Consider the following 21916-nt stretch of genomic DNA (forward strand, 5'->3'; position numbering starts at 1 on the left):
GCAGATTCACACAGCGAGTGGTTAGGGTCTGGAATGTACTGTCTGTGAGTGTGGTGGAGACAGATTCACACAGCGAGTGGTTAGGATCTGGAATGTACTGTCTGTGAGTGTGGTGGAGGCAGATTCACACAGTGAGTGGTTAGGGTCTGGAATGTACTGTCTGTGAGTGTGGTGGAGGCTGATTCACACAGCGAGTGGTTAGGATCTGGAATGTACTGTCTGTGAGTGGGGTGGAGGCAGATTCACACAGTGAGTGGTTAGGATCTGGAATGTACTGTCTGTGAGTGTGGTGGAGACAGATTCACACAGCGAGTGGTTAGGATCTGGAATGTACTGTCTGTGAGTGCGGTGGAGACAGGTTCACACAGCGAGTGGTCAGGATCTGGAATGTACTGTCTGTGAGTGTGGTGGAGACAGATTCACACAGCGAGTGGTTAGGATCTGGAATGTACTGTCTGTGAGTGTGGTGGAGGCAGATTCACACAGCGAGTGGTTAGGGTCTGGAATGTACTGTCTGTGAGTGTGGTGGAGACAGATTCACACAGCGAGTGGTTACGATCTGGAATGTACTGTCTGTGAGTGTGGTGGAGGCAGATTCACACAGCGAGTGGTTAGGATCTGGAATGTACTGTCTGTGAGTGTGGTGGAGACAGATTCACACAGCGAGTGGTTAGGATCTGGAATGTACTGTCTGTGAGTGTGGTGGAGGCAGATTCACACAGCGAGTGGTTAGGATCTGGAATGTACTGTCTGTGAGTGTGGTGGAGACAGGTTCACACAGCGAGTGGTCAGGATCTGGAATGTACTGTCTGTGAGTGTGGTGGAGACAGATTCACACAGCGAGTGGTTAGGATCTGGAATGTACTGTCTGTGAGTGTGGTGGAGGCAGATTCACACAGCGAGTGGTTAGGATCTGGAATGTACTGTCTGTGAGTGTGGAGGAGACAGATTCACACAGCGAGTGGTTAGGATCTAGAATGTACTGTCTGTCAGTGTGGTGGAGGCAGATTCACACAGCGAGTGGTTAGGATCTGGAATGTACTGTCTGAGGGTGTGGTGGAGACAGATTCACACAGTGAGTGGTTAGGGTCTGGAATGTACTGTGTGAGTGTGGTGGAGGCAGATTCACACAGCGAGTGGTTAGGATCTGGAATGCACTGTCTGAGGGTGTGGTGGAGACAGATTCACACAGCGAGTGGTTAGGGTCTGGAATGTACTGTGTGAGTGTGGTGGAGGCAGATTCACACAGCGAGTGGTTAGGATCAGGAATGTACTGTCTGTGAGTGTGGTGGAGACAGATTCACACAGCGAGTGGTTAGGATCTGGAATGCACTGTCTGAGGGTGTGGTGGAGACAGATTCACACAGCGAGTGGTTAGGGTCTGGAATGTACTGTGTGAGTGTGGTGGAGGCAGATTCACACAGCGAGTGGTTAGGATCAGGAATGTACTGTCTGTGAGTGTGGTGGAGACAGATTCACACAGCGAGTGGTTAGGATCTGGAATGTACTGTCTGTGAGTGTGGTGGAGACAGATTCACACAGCGAGTGGTTAGGATCTGGTTAGGATCTGGAATACCCTGACTGACAGAGGTCGGGTCAAACGAGGCTTTCAAAAGGGAATTGGATTATTATCTGATAAGAAATAATATGGAGGGAGGGCGAAAAGGGTAGATGAGTGGCATTCGATGAATTGCTCTCCAGAGGACCAGGCACAGACCTCCTCTGTGCTGTAACCATTCTCTAAACATCTCAGACATTGGGTAGAATGTTGATATCATAGATATCATAGAATTTACAGTGCAGAAGGAGGCCATTCGGCCCATCGAGTCTGCACCGGCTCTTGGAAAGAGCACCCTACCCAAGGTCAACTCCTCCACCGTATCCCCATAACCCAGTAATCCCACCCGACACTAAGGGCAATTCTGGACACTAAGGGTAATTTATCATGTCCAATCCACCTAACCTGCACATCTTTGGACTGTGGGAGGAAACCGGAGCACCCGGAGGAAACCCACGCACACACGGGGAGGATGTGCAGACTCCGCACAGACAGTGACCCAGCCGGGAATCGAACCTGGGACCCTGGAGCTGTGAAGCAATTGTGCTATCCACAATGCTACCGTGCTGCCCAATGAGAATCAATGATCAACTGACAATGAGAATCATCCAATCAGCTGGTGAAGAATCTGTTCACTTTCTGACTGACCCACGAGGGTGGACATACAAGGTGACCAATAGGAAGTGTGTGTGGGTGTGGCAGTTAAAAATAGGAAATCAAGGGATGAGCGTTACAGGAAGAGGTCCAGAGTTGGAAACCCTATTTCCCTGTATACAACATCGTGGGAATGAAACTGATCAGTACCATCTAAACACAAATCTAATTCAGTGAGAGTCAGCGGTCAATCTACTTGCCAGGATATTAATGGTGGGCCAATCACAGTGAATACTCACTCCCATTGCCAAACAGTGGCAGGCAGAGCGATGGAAGAGATCGAATCAGGGAGAGGAGATGTTGCTTGATTCACCATTTCTACAAATAACTTCAGATGTTAGTCCATATCAAGAAATTAGGGGTTGTATCCGAGCGGATTAAAACCAGCAAATCTACAAGCAAACTGGAGTGAGGTTATATATCTCTCACACAGATATTACAGTGAATGCAGCTAAAGGCCAGCACATTACTCAACAATCCTTTTGCAAAATCACTCCATTAATCCAGCTGGAGATATTTCCTTTGCTTACGCGTTGCTGGAATGGCGATACAAGATTCCAGTGCATTAAATAGTGACCAGCAAACAAACCTGCTGTGCTCGTTCTGGGTCCTCCTGCTCTGAAATGTACCAGGGATTATTGAGCAGTCATCGGAATCACCGTCATTCTCTGCTCCTTCCTCAGAGACCCCAGAACGAGCAGGCGTGTTGTTTGTCTCTGCATTTTTCTCTTTTGCAAGTTTCCCGCACTGTTGTGTGGAATTCATACAGATCTGGCCCCAGTCCCTCTGCTGTCTTTTCCAATTGTTACTTTCTTTCACATTTTAGTGTCCTGTTTAAGACCAGCTTGCAAATGGAAGATTATAACCACTGAAAAGAAAAGGCAGAGGTTCATGATTTTCTGTTGCCTATTGGGACGTCCGAGTCCATCAGTGTTTTTCCAATGCCTCTCCGTTCTTTGGACCATTCTCATTGTGTGCGAAAAACTTACAAAACAGGAAGAATAGCAGGTTGTCAGTAAAAATCCCTAATGCAAAGGCCATTTCTAAAAGCAGGGAGATATCTGGCTAACACATCCTAGATGTAGATACCTGCATGCTGTCCAACGTGTTCTGAATTAGGTGCAAAGCATTAAAGTAAAAAAACATCAGGACACAAGATTTACACATTTGGACACACACAACAATTACATTTTCTCACATATTTTTGACAGATTTTACATCAAGCCAGCACATAAAGTGGATGAAAATGTGTCTCTGGTCACGGTTTCTCCGTTTGATGGTCAAGCTTTGTTTACTCGCTGTCAAATCGGTTATTGCACTGTAACTGTTCCCATTGCCCAGACTCCCACAACCCAGATAGAGGACACACTGTGGGCTGGATTGAAACCCCCGTCAGAATGGGAACCACTGCCCCACTGAATCGCAGGAGAGATGCAGCATCAGTCTCCCAGTGACAGGAACCACCCCCATCCCTTCCCCAGGATTTCAGGGGGGGAGGAGGGGTGGGGGGGAAAGGGGATGAGATGAGATTCCTGGCAACTGGCAGAGAGATGTCAATTATCAGCAAATAGACATCTATTATCTCTGAGCCTATCGCTGGTGACTCGAAGACTAAAAAGGGAATTCACATACTCTCCGTGTGCGCTGGGGAAAGGCCACAGTCTCCCCCTAGGGGTTCCTTTGCAATCGTGCACTCTGCCCGAGTGAGGGACCGACATCAGGAACAGGAGCAGAATCTGGACACCCTCAATCCTGCCCCCCCCCCCCCCCCATCCTCCTCTGGCATTGGATCCTGGGCATGGGTGGGTGCCACGCCCCCCCCCCCCAGCACCCACCTCTCACGTTGCTGATGGCAGCACGAGGAAATGCTGGCCTCTGATGCGCCAGCAGCTCTTGGCGGGCAGGACCTGCGCTGTTGGTGATCACAGTCGCGGAGAAGGACTGCCAGCGGTCAATAACACATCTTAACAGCACTTAATTCTGTCAGGCATCCCCATACAGGTCTGGGGTGGGTGATTGGGGGGGGGGGGGGGGGGGGGGGGGGGGGGAACGGACCACACTGGGTCTTCGATCGATGGGCGAGACCCCACTGGCCCCACAAAAGCCCGGGCAGTGTGACGGAGGTCAATGTCAACCCGGCCTATGAGCTGGGTTTCAGGCAAGAAGGATTGTGTGTTTTTCACATGGATCTGCCAGAGACAGACCATTCAGCCGTGCAGGCCCATGCTGTCTTTATGCTCCACATGAACCCCCTCACTTCATCTTCATCCAACCCTGAGCATTTCCCCCGATCAGTATATCTTCCTATCTCTCTCATGGGTTTACCCAGCTTCCCCAGAAATGGATTGGCACCATTCACCTCAACCACTTCCTTTGGGAGCGAGTTCCACATTCCCACCACTCTGGGTAAACAGGTTTCTCCTGAATTCCCCTTTGGATTTATTAGTCACTATTTGTTTTTTTAATTCATGGCGCCTAAATTTTGGACTCTCTCACAAGGGAAAACATTTACTTCACATCCAACCTCTCAAATCCCTTTGTAGGCTGAACGGCCTCAGTCAGCTTTTCCTACTTCAGGAGAATCTCGGACTGAGCATTGAAAACCGAGCCGGAGCAGCAGAGACAAATCAACAACATTTTATGCTCTGGGCAATAAGAATGACATCAACATGCAATGAGTTTGAATACACAACATATGACCCAGTGTTATACACAGCTGTCCAAAGACTAATTCCATGTGTTCTGGTCGGAGACACAGTAAACAGTGCTGAGGAACACAGCCAGTTCCAACACAAGAATAATTCTCTTCTTAAAGACAAACTTCCCGGGGGGGGGGGGGGGGGGGGGGGGGGCTGCAGACTGACGTCTCCTGTGGTGTTAGTCAAAAATGAACATTTCATTGTTCTGGCACACGTTCTTTTAAAAATTGAAAGTGGTGCAAAGTAAATTGATGTTTGATTCTCAGATTAACAGGAGGCTGTTAATTATATACAATCATTCAAATTGGACCTCCAGAGTTCTGTTAATTTGTAAATGTTATCAATATTTCAAGAACCGTTCATATGTACATTGTTTCATCGATTCAGGACAATGTATACACAGAAATGTATACAATGTACAAACAGCAAGGTGTACATGCATACATAGCAATGTAGATGCAGCAATGTATACGCAGCAATGCATACAATGATTGCGATGAAAGTTCGGCACAACATCGTGGGCCGAAGGGCCTGTTCTGTGCTGTATTTTTCTATGTTCTACGAATGTAAGAAATTGTTATATTTTATATTTATCGCAGCATCGTTATTAACAAACCTGGGTAAGATACATACAGACAGTATGTCCACTAACACTGTGATTAAGGTGTCGTAAAAGAGGGGTAATCCTTGATTTTGCAGGGGGAGTATTCTGCTGAAGCATTTGCTTTTTTTTTACAGATAACTGGCTAATGGAATATTGTTTTGGTTTGGAAGTCCCTGGGGTGTAGATAATTTATGAGAGATATTGTATTTGGTCCTGCCTAAACAGGTCATGGGACATCTTATGGAAGGAGACAGAAGATTATCTTATGCTTTGACTACAGATGATGTAATTAAGGGGAGGAGACAGGTCTGTTTGTAGTTTCAGTTTGCCATAGGATTTTAGTCTGGCCAGAAGTGTCTTCAGTTTGCTCCTGAAAGGTTCTCTCCTTGGTATCTGCATAGAGAAAAGCGAGTAAACTTGATTGTTAACTTTATTTATAAGTGGTATTTGAACTATATTGGTTTGCTTAATTGGAATATTTAGTGGAAGATTTAGGAAGTAAGTTAGAGTTCCTTCTTTGATTTAAGAACTGTTAATTGTAAAGCTTTTTTTGTTGCTAATGTGATTAATTCTGTGTTTAAATTAAAGTTTGTTTTAACATAAACAATACCTTTTGGTCAATGTTATCGTTCGTGTGGTGCAGTCACCTTTCCTCAATTTTACAAATTACTATTAGTTGGGTTCTCACTCGGAATCCTAACAGTATATACAGCAATGAATGCAATGTATACACAGCAGGTATATTCAGCCATGTACACAGGGCAATGCATGCAATGTATACACAGCAATGTATACACATCATTGTATATACAGCCATGTATGCACAGTAATGCATACAATGTATACACAGCAATGTATACACATCATTGTACATACAGCCATGTACGCAGGACAATGCATACAATGCATACACAGCAATGTATACACATCATTGTATATGGAGCCATGTATGCAGGGCAATAAATACATGTATACACAACAATGTACATACAGCCATGTATGCAGGGCAATAAATACAATGTATACACAACAATGTATATACAGCCATGTACGCAGGGCAATAAATACAATGTATACACATCACTGTATATACAGCCATGTACGCAGGACAATAAATACAATGTATACACATCACTGTATATACAGCCATGTACGCAGGGCAATGCATACAATGTATACACGACAATGTATATACAGCCACGTACGCAGGGCAATAAATACAATGTATACACATCACCGTATATACAGCCATGTACGCAGGGCAATAAGTATAATGTATACACGACAATGTATATACAGCCACGTACACAGGGCAATAAATACAATGTATACACATCACCGTATATACAGCCATGTACGCAGGGCAATAAATACAATGTATACACATCGTTGTATATACAGCCATGTACACAGGGCAATGCATACAATGTATACACGACAATGTATATACAGCCATGTACGCAGGGCAATGCATACAATGTATACACATCATTGTATATACAGCCGTGTACGCAGAGCAATGCATACAATGTATACAGAGCAATGTATACACATAATTGTATCTACACCCATGTACGCAGGGCAATAAATACAATATATACACAACAATGTATATACAGCCATGTACGCAGGGCAATGTATATACAGCATTGTATATACAGCCATGTACACAGAGCAATGCACACAATGAATGCACATATATGTATACAAAGCATACAGATATGTATACACAGCAATATATCCACAGCAACATATACAATGTATACGCTGCAGTGTATAAACAGCAAAGCATACAATGTGAGCACAAAAATGTATAGGCAATGTATATAATATATACACAGCAATGTATACATGGCAATGTATACAATGTATACACACCATGGAAATACATTCATGCTGCTAATATCACAAATATTAGGAGACTAGGAGGAGGCCATTCAGCCCCTCAGATCTGTTCCTCCATTCAATTGGATCGTGGCTGAACTGTATTGTGATTCCATTTACACCTGCCCTCCATCGATACCCGACCCAACAATAATCTCAGCGAACTCAATCTTGAACATTTCAATTAAATCATTTTTGGGGGGAGGGGAAGGAGTTTCCGATTTCTCCAACTGTGTGTGAAAACAATCTTCTTGCATAAAGATCAGGCGCTGTCACCGGGGACAGGAGGAAGGAGGAGGGGTTGGGGCTTGGGAGTGGAGATACAGAATGGAGGAGGGGTAGGGGACTGGGAAAAGGAAAAATGGGGGTGTGTGGGGGGGTGGTAAGGGAGGCGGAGGGGAAGGCGGACCTGTGTTGTCTGAAATACGCTCATGATGCCCAAGGTTGAATGTTGAATGAGCCACCAGCCTCCCGCTTTGGGTATGTACTCAGCCTGAATTAGGCTTGAACGAATATCAGCCTCTCTTGAAGTGAATTGGAAGTCAGCATAGGTAAACTGGCCGCCTTTACTGGAACGTTCTATGACTCAATGAAATAGGATAATTATGATATTTATAGGGATTTGATAATGTTTCACATGAGAGGCTGCCAGCCAACCACAAGGCTGAGAGGAATGAGGGAATGAACCAAAGACGGGCCGGCCAGCAATTATTGCCCGTCCCTAACTGCCCTTGAACTGAGTGACCTGCTCGGCCATTTCACAGGGTATTTAACAGTAAGCCATATTGCTGTGTGTCTGGAGTCACATAGAATCCCTACAGTGCAGAAAGAGGCCATTCGCCTGAGGAAAAGAACAGAAAGGCATGATGGGTAGTTAGGCCCAGGTTAGGAGTAAAATCTTACTACAGTAGAACAAGGAGTTGGGTTAGTGGGCTGGAGAAAATGGGTAGCCGTCTAATTGCCTGTAACTGGGATTCACGGCAGGAAGAGGGGGATGGGCAGCCACTAGGACCATTTCTTTGTTGCCAGGGATACTGGGAAAAGGGGCCTTAGGCCAGGTTAAGGAATGTGGGGAAAGCGTATGGGAGCTTTGCATTTGCCACCGTTGCCTTATTTGGTCGTGTGTATGTGAAACGTGATGCTACCTGAATGTATATGAAATGCTTTGTCCCTTTGTCCTCACTCACTCTGGAAGCTTCAGAAGACCATTTTATCAGAGTGAGTCTGCTCTGCCATTCAATCATGGCTGATATTTTTCTCATCCCCATTCTCCTGCCTTCTACCCATAACCCCTGATCCCCCATTGATCAAAAACCTATCTCTCTCTGTCTTAAAGACACTCAGTGATTTGGCCTCCACAGCCTTCTGCGGCAAAGAGTTCCACAGATTCACCACCCTCTGGCTGAAGAAATGACTCCTCATCTCAGTTTTAAAGGATTGTCCCTTTAATCTGAGATGGTGTCTTCTGGTTCCAGTTTTTACTACAAGTGGAAACATCCTCTCCACGTCCACTCTATCCAGGCCTCACAGTATCCAGTAAGTTTCAATAAGATCCCCCCTCATCCTTCTAAACTCCAACGAGTACAGATCCAGAATCCTCAAACGTTCCTCATACGACAAGCTCTTTATTCCAGGGATCATTCTTGTGAACCTCCTCTGGACCCTTTCCAAGGCCAGCACATCCTTCCTTAGATACAGGGCCCAAAACTGCTCACAATACTCCAAATGGGGTCTGACCAGAACCTTATACAGCCTCAGAAGTACATCCCTGGTCTTGTATTCTAGCCCTCTCGACATGAATTCTAACATTGCACAGCAAAAATAGGAAGGCAGATTATTGTTTGAATGGGTGTAAATTGAGAGAGGCGGATACTCAGCGAGACCTTGGTGTCCTCGTGCATCAGTCGCAGAAAGTAAGCGCGCAGGTACAGCCGGCAGTAAAGAAGGCAAATGGTATGTTGGCCTTCATAGCGAGAGGATTTGAGTTTAGGAATAGGGATGTTTTACTGCAATTGTATAGGGCTTTGGTGAGGCCACATCTGGAGTATTGTGGGCAGTTTTGGTGTCCGTATCTGAGGAAGGACGTTCTTGCTATGGAGGGAGAGCAGCGAAGGTTTACCAGGCTGATTCCTGGGATGGTGGGACTGTCATATGTGGAGAGACTAAGTCGGTTGGGATTATATTCATTGGAGTTTAGAAGAGTGAGAAGGGATCTCATTGAAACTTACAAAATTCTAACAGGATTAGACAGGTAGATTCTGGAAGAATGCTCCCAATGGTGGGGGTGCCCAGAACTAGGGGTCACAGATTGAGGATAAGGGGTAAACCTTTTAGGACTGAGGTGAGGAGAAATGTCTTCACCCAGAGAGTGGGGAATCTGTGGAATTCACTACCACAGAAAGTAGTTGAGGCCAAAACATTGTGTAATTTCAGGAAGGAATTAGATACAGCTCTTGGGGCTAAAGGGATCCAGGGATATGTTGGGGGGGGGGGATGGGGGGATCAGGGTATTGAACTTGATGATCAGCCGCGATCATAATGAATGGTGGAGTAGGCTCGAAGGGCCGAATGGCCTCCTCATGCTTCTATTTTCTATGTTTCTGTTGCATTTGTCTTCCTAACTGCCGACTGAACCTGCATGTTAACCTGAAGAGAATCGTGAACAAGAACTCCCAAGTCCCTTTGTGCTTCTGATTTTCCCCATTTAGAAAATAGTCGATGCCTAAATTCCTCTTTCCAAAGTGCATAACCTCACACTTTTCCACATTGTATTCCATCTGCCACTTCATTGCTCACTCTCCTAGCCTGTCTAGGTCCTTCTGCAGCCCCCTTGCTTCCTCAATACTACCTGTCCCTCTACAGATCTTTGTATCATCTGCAAACTTAGCAACAGTGCCCTCAGTTCCTTCCTCCAGATTATTAATGTACACACATTAAACACACACATCATGTATATACACACATACAGCATGTACACACACACACATCATGTATATACACATATACAGCATGTATATACACACATACAGCATGTTTACACGCACACAGCATGTATATACACACACACATACAGCATGTACACACACACACAGCATGTATATACACACCGCATGCATAGACACACAGCATATATATGCACACACACAAAGCATGTATATATACACACACATAGCTTTTATACACACACACAGCTTGTATATGCACACGCAGCATGTGTACACACACAGCTTGTATACAGACACACACAGCTTGTATATACACACACAGCTTGTATATACACACACAGCTGTGAAGCAACAATGCTAACCACTGTGCTGCCGTGCTGCCCATTTGGCTCTTTACCACCTTCTCTACCTGTCCTGCTGCCTTCCAGGATTACTGGATATTCACACCAAGGTTCCTCTGACCCTCTGGACTTCCTCAGGTCCGACCGCTCATTGTATATTCCTTTGCCTTGTTAATCATTCCAAATGCATCACCTCACTTTTCAGGGTTAAATTCCATTTGCCCATCTAACCAGCCGGTCTATGTCACCCTGTAACCCAAAGCCCACTGCTCACTATTCGCCACACCTCCAATTTTTGTATCATCTGCGAACTTGCTGATCATACCTCCTACATTCAGATCATTAACGTACACGACAAGCAGCAAGTGGCCCATGATCCCTGTGGAGCACCACTGGACACAGGCTCCCAGTCACAAACCTCGACCATCACCATCTGTCTCCTGTCACTAACCAGTTTTTGGAACCAATTTGCCAAATTGTCCTTTTCTTGACCAGTTTCCCATGCGAGACTTTGGCAAAAGCCTTACTGAGGTCCATGTCGTGATCCTGCCCACCCATTTGCTGTTCAGTTAGTTGCTGGGTGCGAATGGGGGTGGTGGAAATGGAGACTGGGACCATGCCAATGGGCCTCATTCTGTGTGGAATTTGCTGCCATTGCTGCAGCTGTTGTCTCTGAGCAAAATATCTGAATCTTCAACTAGACCAGGGCAGAAGGAGCACTGGCGGCCGGAGTAAGGTAAGGAAAGGATAGTTAGGAAAATCTGATGACTGCTCAGCAGTTTTTTTGACTAAGGTTTCATTTTGTGGGTACTAAATGAAATTGTTTCAGAGGCCGTAACCCCCGTTTCCCGCCAGGCGGCAGCTGGTCAGATTGCGATAGCTCCCACTGGCTGGTCCTCTCCAGGAAACCGCAGGAAGTCAGAAGACGAGATCCTAATGAGCTGCCGAATAACTTCCCAATGAACAAGGTGGGCAACCTCACCTTCTCCTCGCTCTCCCCTGAACTCAGGGATGTCACCAGAGTCGGGGGCGGAGACAGGCAAGTAGGACGTCAGTGCCATACTGAACTCTATCCAGGCTCCATTCGGAATGGACAAATCTGGATGCTGGTTACAGTGTGAACTCTAACCTCTCACATCCAGTTACAGAGTGAACTCTGCCCCCTCACACCCAGTTACAGTGTGAACTCTAACCTCTCAAACCCAGTTACAGTGTGAACTCTAACCTCTCACACCCAGTTACAGAGAGAACTCTGCCCCCTCACACCCAGTTACAGAGTGAACTCTAACCTCTCACATCCAGTTACAGTGTGAACTCTAACCTCTCACATCCAGTTACAGTGTGAACTCTAACCTCTCACACCCAGTTACAGTGTGAACTCTAACCTCTCACACCCAGTTACAGTGTGAACTCTAACCTCTCACACCCAGTTAGAGTGAACTCTAACCTCTCACACCCAGTTGCAGAGTGAACTCTGCCCCCTCACACCCAGTTACAGAGTGAACTCTGCCCCCTCACACCCAGTTACAGTGTGAACTCTAACCTCTCACACCCAGTTACAGAGTGAACTCTAACCTCTCACAACCAGTTACAGTGTGAACTCTAACCTCTCACATCCAGTTACAGAGTGAACTCTGCCCCCTCACACCCAGTTACAGTGTGAACTCTAACCTCTCACACCCAGTTACAGAGTGAACTCTGCCCCCTCACACCCAGTTACAGAGTGAACTCTAACCTCTCACACCCAGTTACAGTGTGAACTCTGCCCTCTCACACCCAGTTACAGTGTGAACTCTGCCCCCTCACACCCAGTTACAGAGTGAACTCTGCCCCCTCACACCCAGTTACAGAGTGAACTCTGCCCCCTCACACCCAGTTACAGAGTGAACTCTGCCCCCTCACACCCAGTTACAGAGTGAACTCTAACCTCTCACACCCAGTTACAGAGTGAACTCTGCCCCCTCACACCCAGTTACAGTGTGAACTCTAACCTCTCACACCCAGTTAGAGTGAACTCTAACCTCTCACACCCAGTTGCAGAGTGAACTCTGCCCCCTCACACCCAGTTACAGTGTGAACTCTAACCTCTCACACCCAGTTACAGTGTGAACTCTAACCTCTCACACCCAGTTACAGAGTGAACTCTGCCCCCTCACACCCAGTTACAGTGTGAACTCTAACCTCTCACACCCAGTTACAGAGTGAACTCTAACCTCTCAAACCCAGTTACAGAGTGAACTCTAACCTCTCACACCCAGTTACAGTGTGAACTCTAACCTCTCACATCCAGTTACAGAGTGAACTCTGCCCCCTCACACCCAGTTACAGAGTGAACTCTAACCTCTCACATCCAGTTACAGAGTGAACTCTGCCCCCTCACACCCAGTTACAGAGTGAACTCTGCCCCCTCACACCCAGTTACAGAGTGAACTCTAACCTCTCACATCCAGTTACATTGTGAACTCTAACCTCTCACACCCAGTTACAGTGTGAACTCTAACCTCTCACATTCAGTTACAGAGTGAACTCTGTCCCCTCACACCCAGTTACAGAGTGAACTCTGCCCCCTCACACCCAGTTACAGTGTGAACTCTAACCTCTCACACCCAGTTACAGTGTGAACTCTAACCTCTCACACCCAGTTACAGAGTGAACTCTGCCCCCTCACACCCAGTTACAGAGTGAACTCTAACCTCTCACATCCAGTTACATTGTGAACTCTAACCTCTCACACCCAGTTACAGAGTGAACTCTGCCCCCTCACACCCAGTTACAGAGTGAACTCTAACCTCTCAGACCCAGTTACAGAGTGAACTCTGCCCCCTCACACCCAGTTACAGAGTGAACTCTAACCTCTCACACCCAGTTACAGTGTGAACTCTGCCCTCTCACACCCAGTTACAGAGTGAACTCTGTCCCCTCACACCCAGTTACAGAGTGAACTCTGCCCCCTCACACCCAGTTACAGTGTGAACTCTAACCTCTCACACCCAGTTACAGTGTGAACTCTAACCTCTCACTCCCAGTTACAGTGTGAACTCTAACCTCTCACATCCAGTTACAGTGTGAACTCTAACCTCTCACTCCCAGTTACAGTGTGAACTCTAACCTCTCACACCCAGTTACAGAGTGAACTCTAACCTCTCACACCTGGTTACAGTGTGAACTCTGATCTCTCACACCCGGTCAGTGTGAACTCTGCCCCCTCACACCCAGTTACAGTGTGAACTCTAACCTCTCACACCCAGTTACAGTGTGAACTCTGCCCCCTCACACCCAGTTACAGAGTGAACTCTAACCTCTCACACCTGGTTACAGTGTGAACTCTGATCTCTCACACCCGGTCAGTGTGAACTCTGCCCCCTCACACCTGGTTACAGTGTGAACTCTGATCTCTCACACCCGGTCAGTGTGAACTCTGCCCCCTCACACCTGGTTACAGTGTGAACTCTAACCTCTCTCACCTGGTTGGTGTGAACTCTAACCTCTCAGACCTGCAATTTTACTCACATCTGTCTCCAGGCTGCAATCATCCTCACACTGGTTTTCAGATTATATGGGATGAGGGTTGGGAATTTGGTGGATGTTTACCTGGCCGTCCTGGTGGGAAACTGACAGGATCAGATTGATTTTCGGCCTCACTCTTCGCCTTGGTTGACTTTCTACTGAAGTGAAGAGAAAGTAAGATCAGGCAATGGGTATAAAACGGCCTTCTGATCAGATCCCATCAGCTACCAAGCACAGGACATGTTCATAATACTGCCTATTCCACTTCGAGCGGTGAGGGTGTGAGACTGCGGAGATTTCAGAAAAACTGCAGAAACTCAAAAAAACCTTTTACCAACGTCAGAAACAACAATTTCTACTTAAATCCTGTCCCGAGCAGTGAAATACCCTCAGGTGTTTCATCGGAACGATTATCAGGAAAAACCTGACAGTGAGGTGATGCATTTGGAATGATTAACAAGGCAAAAGAATATACAATATCAGGACAGATGGTGGATGTTTGATCAAATCAGTCAGATCAAGGTGTGTCTGTCAGGTGGGGAGAGAGGTGAAGAGGCCGAAGGAGCGAATTCCAGAGCTGGAGCCACGGTAACAGTGTTGGAGCGATTTAAGCCGGGAGGTGTTGAAGAGACCAGGGGCTGGATTCTCCGTTCCGGAGACCAAGTCCCCACGCCGGTGTGAAAACGGTGGCGTGTCATAACCGAAAAATCGTTGTGAAACAGCCACCGATCTGCTGCTCTGGGGGGGAGTACGGCTAGCAGCCAGGCAGCGTCGAGCATCCGGCTACGCACTGGAGTATTGCCGGGTCCGTGGCCGCACATACGCACCACGGCGGCCTGAAGCGGCCGCGCCATGCTTCACGGCGGATACCACTCACGGACGCAGCCCGCAAAATAGTCCCCCCCCCCCCTTCAGTGTGAATATATCCACCCCTGCCCGCGGATCGGCCCTTCCCCGACTGTGGCACCGCTGGACTGAGTCTGCACCAGCCAGGCCGTCATCCCGACGGGTGAGACCTCACGTGCCCCACGCCGTCGGCAGCTTCGCAGGTGGAGGCAGGTGGAGGCATTCACTCTCCGGGGCACCTCACACCAGAACCCCTCCTCCATATCCTCTCCCAACTCTTCCTCCCACTTTGCTTTGATCCTTCTCGCGGCGCCTTTTCACGGACAACAGCAAGTCATCGGCGTATAAGGACACCCCAGGCTCTATCCCCCCGCCCCCGCACTATTCCTTTCCATACCCGAACTTCTTAATGCGATGGCCAATGGCTCAATTGTGAGTGCAAACAGCGGGGGGGGGGGGGGGACATAGCACATCCCTGCCTGGTCCCACGGTGGAGAGGAAAGTATCTCGAGCTGATGTTGTTTGTGCGGACACTCGCCCTCAGCTCCTTATATACCAGCTTTACCCAGTCCACAAATCTGGGTCCAACCTCAAACCACTCCAGAACTTTGGGCAGCAGGGTAGCATGGTGGTTAGCATAAATGCTTCACAGCTCCAGGGTCCCAGGTTCGGTTCCCGGCTGGGTCACTGTCTGTGTGGAGTCTGCACGTCCTCCCCGTGTCTGCGTGGGTTTCCTCCGGGAGCTCCGGTTTCCTCCCACAGTCCAAAGATGTGCGGGTTAGGTGGATTGGCCATGCTAAATTGCCCGTAGTGTCCTAAAAAGTAAGGTTAAGGGGGTTACGGGTATAGGGTGGATACGTGGGTTTGAGTAGGGTGATCATTGCTCGGCACAACATCGAGGGCCGAAGGGCCTGTTCTGTGCTGTACTGTTCTATGTTCTATGTTCTAACTGTGATCAACTCCCCCCATCATTCTACCCGGGCAAACGCTTTCTTGGTGTCCAATGCCACAACCACCTGTTTCCTTCCCCTCTGCCGGTACCATAACCACGTTCAATACCTTCATAACGTTCGAAAAGAGCTGCCTCCCTCTCACAAACCCCGTCTGATCCTCACCTATCACCTTCGGGAGGCACTCCTCCAGCCTACCCGCCAGTACCTTCGCCAATACCTTTGCGTCCACATTCAGAAGTGATAAGGGCCTAAACGACCTACACTCCGTCAGATCCTTATCTTTTTTTAGCAACAGTGAAATCGATGCCTGCCCCAAGGTTTGTGATAACACCCCCTTCCCTATCCCCTCTTCAAACATCCCCACCATCAGGGGTGCCAGCTTATCCTTGATTTGTTTACAATATTCCACCGGAAACCCATCTGGCCCTTCCACCTTCCCTGACTGCATCCTCCCAATTGCATCTTTATCTTCTGCTCCATTATTGTCCCCTCTAATGTAGACCTGTCCCCCTCCCCTAACCTCGGGTACTCCAGCCCATCTAGAAATTCCAGCATCTCACGGTCTCCCCCGGGTGGCTCTGACCTGTACAATCTCTTATAGAATTCCTCAAAGACCTTGTTAATCAGATCCGGAGCCACCACCAACTTCCCTGCCCTGTCCCGCACCTGGACCATTTCCCTTGCCGCAGCCTCCTTACGGAGCTGACCCGTCTTCCCTCCATGCTCGTAAACGGCTCCCCTCGCTCGCCTCAATTGGCGTTCCGCCTTCCTGGTAGATAGTCAGTCAAAGCTCGCCTGTAGTTCCTTCCTCTTTCCAACTTCGCTGGGTCCCCATCTTCTGCATAACTCCTATCTACCTCCAGCATCTCATCTATAACCCTCTGCCGCTCCAACCTCTCCTCTTTGACCATCCTGGCCTTAAACCAGATCACCTCACCCCTCACCATCGCCTTTAGAGCCTCCCAGACAATTGCCTTCGACGCCTCACACGTGTAGTTAAAACCTACATATTCCTCAATTACCTTTTCAATTTTTTCACAAAACCCTCGGTACCCCAACAGTCCCACATCTAATTTCCACCCCGGCCTCTGTACCATCCCTTTCTCCAGCACCATATCCACCCAATGCGGAGCATGATCTGATATTGCAATTGCCGAGTATTCCGATCCCTTAACCCCAGCCAGCAAAGCCTTCCCCACCATGAAAAACTCAAGATGTGGAGATGCCGGTGTTGGACTGGGGTGAGCACAGTAAGAAGTCTTACAACACCAGGTTAAAGTCCAACAGGTTTGTTTCAAACACAAGCTTTCGGAGCGCTGCTCCTTCCTCAGGTGAATCAGGTGAAGGAAGGAGCAGCGCTCCGAAAGCTGGTGATTTGAAACAAACATGTTGGACTTTAACCTGGTGTTGTAAGACTTCTTACTATGAAAAAGTCAATCCGCGAGTATACCTTACGGACACCTTGCCAGATCTAACGGGACCTCGCGAAGCATTGCAATCTGGATCCCGTCCACAATATGCAGATTTGCATATCCAAGTGAGTAGTTAGCTTCACTTGAATATGTCCATGCCGGATCGACCCAGCTCCCGGGATCGAGTTCTCTCGCCTTGGCGACCCCAGCCGGGAACCATTCAGCACCGGCCTCCTCGAATGAGGACCAGGCGGAACGGCAGGTGTGGTAGGGTCTACCAGGTGACTGGAGGCTCCAGGTTGTCAGCCTCTGGGACAGGGTGGTACCCGGGCACTGCTGATGCCACCTTGGCTCTGCCAGCCTGGCACCCTGGCAGTGGCACCTGGGCACCCAACAGTGGCACCTGGGCACCCAACAGTGGCACCTGGGCACCCAACACTGGCACCTGGGTGATATCCTCGCACCGCCAGGGTGCCAGGCTGGTAGTGTCAAGGTGGCATCTTGCCCGTTCTGGGGATCAGGTCCGGGGGTGCCCTGAGGTGGGGTGAGGGGGGGGGGGGCTCCAGGACCCCCTAATCGGTGAGGGGGGGGGGGGCTCCAGGACCCCCTAATCGGTGGGGGGGGCTCCAGGACCCCCTAATCGGTGGGGGGGGGGGGGCTCCAGGACCCCCTAATCGGTGGGGGGGGGGGGGGGCTCCAGGACCCCCTAATCGGTGGGGGGGGCTCCAGGACCCCCTAATCGGTGGGGGGGGGGGCTCCAGGACCCCCTAATCGGTGGGGGGGGGGGGGGGGTGGCTCCAGGACCTCCTAATCGGTGGGGGGGGGGGCTCCAGGACCCCCTAATCGGTGGGGGGGGGGGGGGGGGGGGGGCTCCAGGACCCCCTAATCGGTAAGTTGGGCCATCTCTTCCTGCACTGGCCAAGTCCCGTTTATTAGCGGGGTCAATCTCCGTGCCGCCAGTGCCAGGCAACATCCCACTAAACACGCCCACAACGGGATTCTGAGTTTTTCCATTAAATCCCGCCCATGTTTTGGATCTTTGATAGTCATCAATGTTGCAATGTAATTATCCACTTGAAAGTGTTAAATAGTTCCGTAATAAACTTGTAAATAAGTTGGTCGTGTATAACGTCTCTCAGAGTTTCCTACAAGCTCTGGGAGAACTCACCATCTTGTGTTGTCAGAATGTGGGAAGGTACAATGTTTGAAGAGACGCCCGGATCCTGAGAGTATCTGGGTGGTTAGAATCCGCTCAGCGAATTATTTAACGGGCTCTCTGGGAAAAGGGAATATCTCTTAATAGCCGCTTTCTTTGGGCGAGACGTGGTTCACTTTGTCAGACCCAATATAAGTGTCTGTTTAAGGTGGCTGCCGTGAGCTCGGGTCAGGGTGATTGTTTAGGGACTGCTCCTGGTCTTGGGTAATCCCCATTGGGGCTAGAATTATAATCCACTTCAAATGCATTGGAATAATCCAGTCTCGAGGTAACAAAGACGTAAATGAGGAGATAAACTGAGACAGAGATGAGGTCGGAGAAGGTTGGAGAGGTGGAAATAATTGGTCTCAGTGATGATGCCAACTGGTCAGAAGCTAATTTTAGGCTCGATTATGACCTTTAATTTCAGATTTGAAGTCAAACATCAAACAAGGGCAGCACGGCAGCATTGTGGATAGCACAAATGCTTCACAGCTCCAGGGTCCCGGGTTCGACTCCCGGCTTGGGTCACTGTCTGTGCGGAGTCTGCACATCCTCCCCGCGTCTGCGTGGGTTTCCTCCGGGTGCTCCGGTTTCCTCCCACAGTACAAAGATGTGCAGGTTAGGTGGATTGGCCATGATAAATTGCCCTTAGTGTTGGGTGGGGTTACTGGGTTATGGGGATAGGGTGGAGGTGTTGACCTTGGGTAGGGTGCTCTTTCCAAGAGCCGGTGCAGACTCGATGGGCCGAATGGCTTCCTTCTGCACTGTAAATTCTATGAATTCAAGTGTTGTTAATTCACACGTGATCCTGAGAGTGAAACCATTCCGAGCACCAACTTCTCCTGGTCCACAGTTTACTCAAAGGGCAAACGCATTGCATTTAATCACCCGCATGATTGTAGAACCACTTTAACTCCTTGCTGTGATCCTGTCAATTAAAATATAGACGGTCGGGACAAAATAAAAGCTGAGGTTTTACCAGCCAGAAATAAAACACAAAGAATGATTGTGCAAAGTTTGCGATCCACAAATGATTAAAACAAGATGATTTAACACGGGAAAGTGCACACTCTCACCTCTAACAATAAGACTGCCCCTTCATGTTCCTTCTTCGCCTCAACCTGAGCCTGGATCAATAGGTAAAGAAAAGATGATTTAAAAATTTGTTCAGAAACATTAACATAGAACAACACTTTGTATGGGAAAAGGCCATTCGGCCACTTGAACCATGCCAGCCATTCTATTAAAATCTGCCTTGTCTGTACCTCAACTACATTTACCCACCTCGTCTCTGCATCCTTCAAAACAGCAAACGTTGCTCCATTATTTCAGAGAGGGAATGGAGGAAAAATCAGGGAACGATCATGAGGATTGGCTGACTGGCAGAAGGCAGAGAGTGGGGAGATAAAGGGGTCTTTTTCAGGATGGCAGCCGGTGACTAGTGGTGTGCCTCAGGGGTCGTTGCTGGGTCCACAACTTTTCACAATATACATTAATGATCTGGAAGAAGGAACTGAAGACACTGTTGCGAAGTTTGCAGATGGTACAAAGATCTGTAGAGGGACAGGTGGTATTGAGGAAGCAAGGGGTCTGCAGAAGTATTTGGACAGGCTTGGAGAGTGGGCAAGGAAGTGGCAGATGGAATACAATGTGGGAAAGTGTGAGGATATGCACTTTGGAAGGAGGAATGGAGGCATAGACTATTTTCTAAATGGGAAAATGCTTCGGAAATCAGAAGCACAAAGGGACTTGGGAGTCCTTGTTCACGATTCTATTAAGGTTAACGTGCAGGCTCAATCGGCAGTTGGGAAGGCAAATGCAATGTTAGCATTCATGTCGAGTGGGCTAGAATACAAGAGCAGGGATGACCAGTACGGACTGCGGGCCACCTTCCTGTACCTAGACAACGTTACCACCTGCGGCCACAACCAGCAGGACCACAATGCGAATCTCCAAAAATTCCTCCATACCGCCAAACTCCTTAACCTCACATACAAGAAGGAGAAATGCGTGTTCCGCACCAACCGCTTAGCAATCCTTGGCTACGTAATGTAAAATGGAGTTCTAGGGCCCGACCGCATGCGCCCACGCCTGGAACTCCCCCTCCCTCACTGTCCCAAGGCCCTGAAACGATGCCCAGGGTTTTTCTTGTATTACGCCCAGTGGGTCCCTAATTATGTGGACAAGCCCCGCCCACTCATGAAGTCCACAGTTTTCCCCCTGACGGCTGAGGCCCGCCAGGCCTTCATCCACATCAAGGCGGACATTGCCAAAGCCACGATGCACGCGGTCGATGAGACCCTCCCCTTTCAGGTGGAGAGCGATGCATCAGACGTGGCTCTGGCCGCCAACCTCAACCAGACCCGTGGCTTTCTTCTCCCGCACCATCCATGCCTCTGAAATTCGGCACACCTCTGTCAAAAAGGAGGCCCAAGCCATTGTGGAAGCTGTGGACATTGGAGGCATTACCTGGCCAGCAGGAGATTCACTCTCCTCACTGACCAACGGTCGGTTGCCTTCATGTTTAATAATACACAGCGGGGCAAGATCAAAAATGACAAGACCTTGAGGTGGAGGATCGAGCTCTCCACCTATAACTATGAGATCTTGTATCGCCCGGGGAAGCTCAATGAGCCCCCAGATGCCCTATCCCGCGGTACATGTCCCAGCGCACAAGTGGACCGACTCCGGACCCTGCACGCTGATCTCTGCCACCCGGGGGTCACCCGGTTCTTCCATTTTGTCAAGGCCTGAAACCTGCCCTACTCCATCGAGGAGGTCAGGACCGACACCCGAGACTGCCAGGTCTGCACAGAGTGCAAGCCGCACTTCTACCGGCCAGACTGTGCGCGTCTGGTGAAGGCCTCCCGCCCCTTTGAGCGCCTCAGCATAGACTTCAAAGGGTCCCTCCCCTCCACCGACCGTAACACGTACTTCCTGAACGTGATTGATGAGTACTCCCGGTTCCCTTTCGCCATCCCATGCCCTGATATGACTTCTGCCACGGTAATCAAAGCCCTGCACAGCATCTACACGCTGCTCGGTTTCCCCACCTACAGCCACAGCGATCGGGGATCCTCTTTCAGGAGCGATGAGCTGCGTCATGTTCCTGCTCAGCAAGGGCATCGCCTCGAGCAGGGCGACCAGCTACAACTCCCGGGGAAACAGGCAGGTGGAGAGGGAGAACGGGACGGTCTGGAAGGCCGTTCTGCTGGCCCTTCGGTCTAAAACTCTCCCGGTCTCCCGCTGGCAGGAGGTCCTCCCCGACGCGCTCCACTCCATCCGATCGATCCTCTGCACCGCGACTAATGAGAC

The 21916-nt window shown here is 48.9% G+C and overlaps 1 protein-coding gene across 1 annotated transcript in view; it reads right to left on the minus strand.

Annotated features, from left to right (window-relative positions):
• Positions 1-21916, minus strand: part of rimbp2 (RIMS binding protein 2) — a 458956-nt gene that overhangs the window by 143816 nt on the left and 293224 nt on the right. Inside the window, exons 5-6 of the mRNA XM_038817813.1 lie at positions 19678-19899; positions 3302-3322 (exon numbers count right to left, since the gene is read on the minus strand). Coding sequence (XP_038673741.1) covers positions 3302-3322; positions 19678-19899 — 243 coding nt within the window. The remainder of the gene's footprint in view (positions 1-3301; positions 3323-19677; positions 19900-21916) is intronic.

Source organism: Scyliorhinus canicula, chromosome 1 (assembly GCF_902713615.1).
Source record: "Scyliorhinus canicula chromosome 1, sScyCan1.1, whole genome shotgun sequence".
Lineage (NCBI taxonomy): Eukaryota > Metazoa > Chordata > Chondrichthyes > Carcharhiniformes > Scyliorhinidae > Scyliorhinus > Scyliorhinus canicula.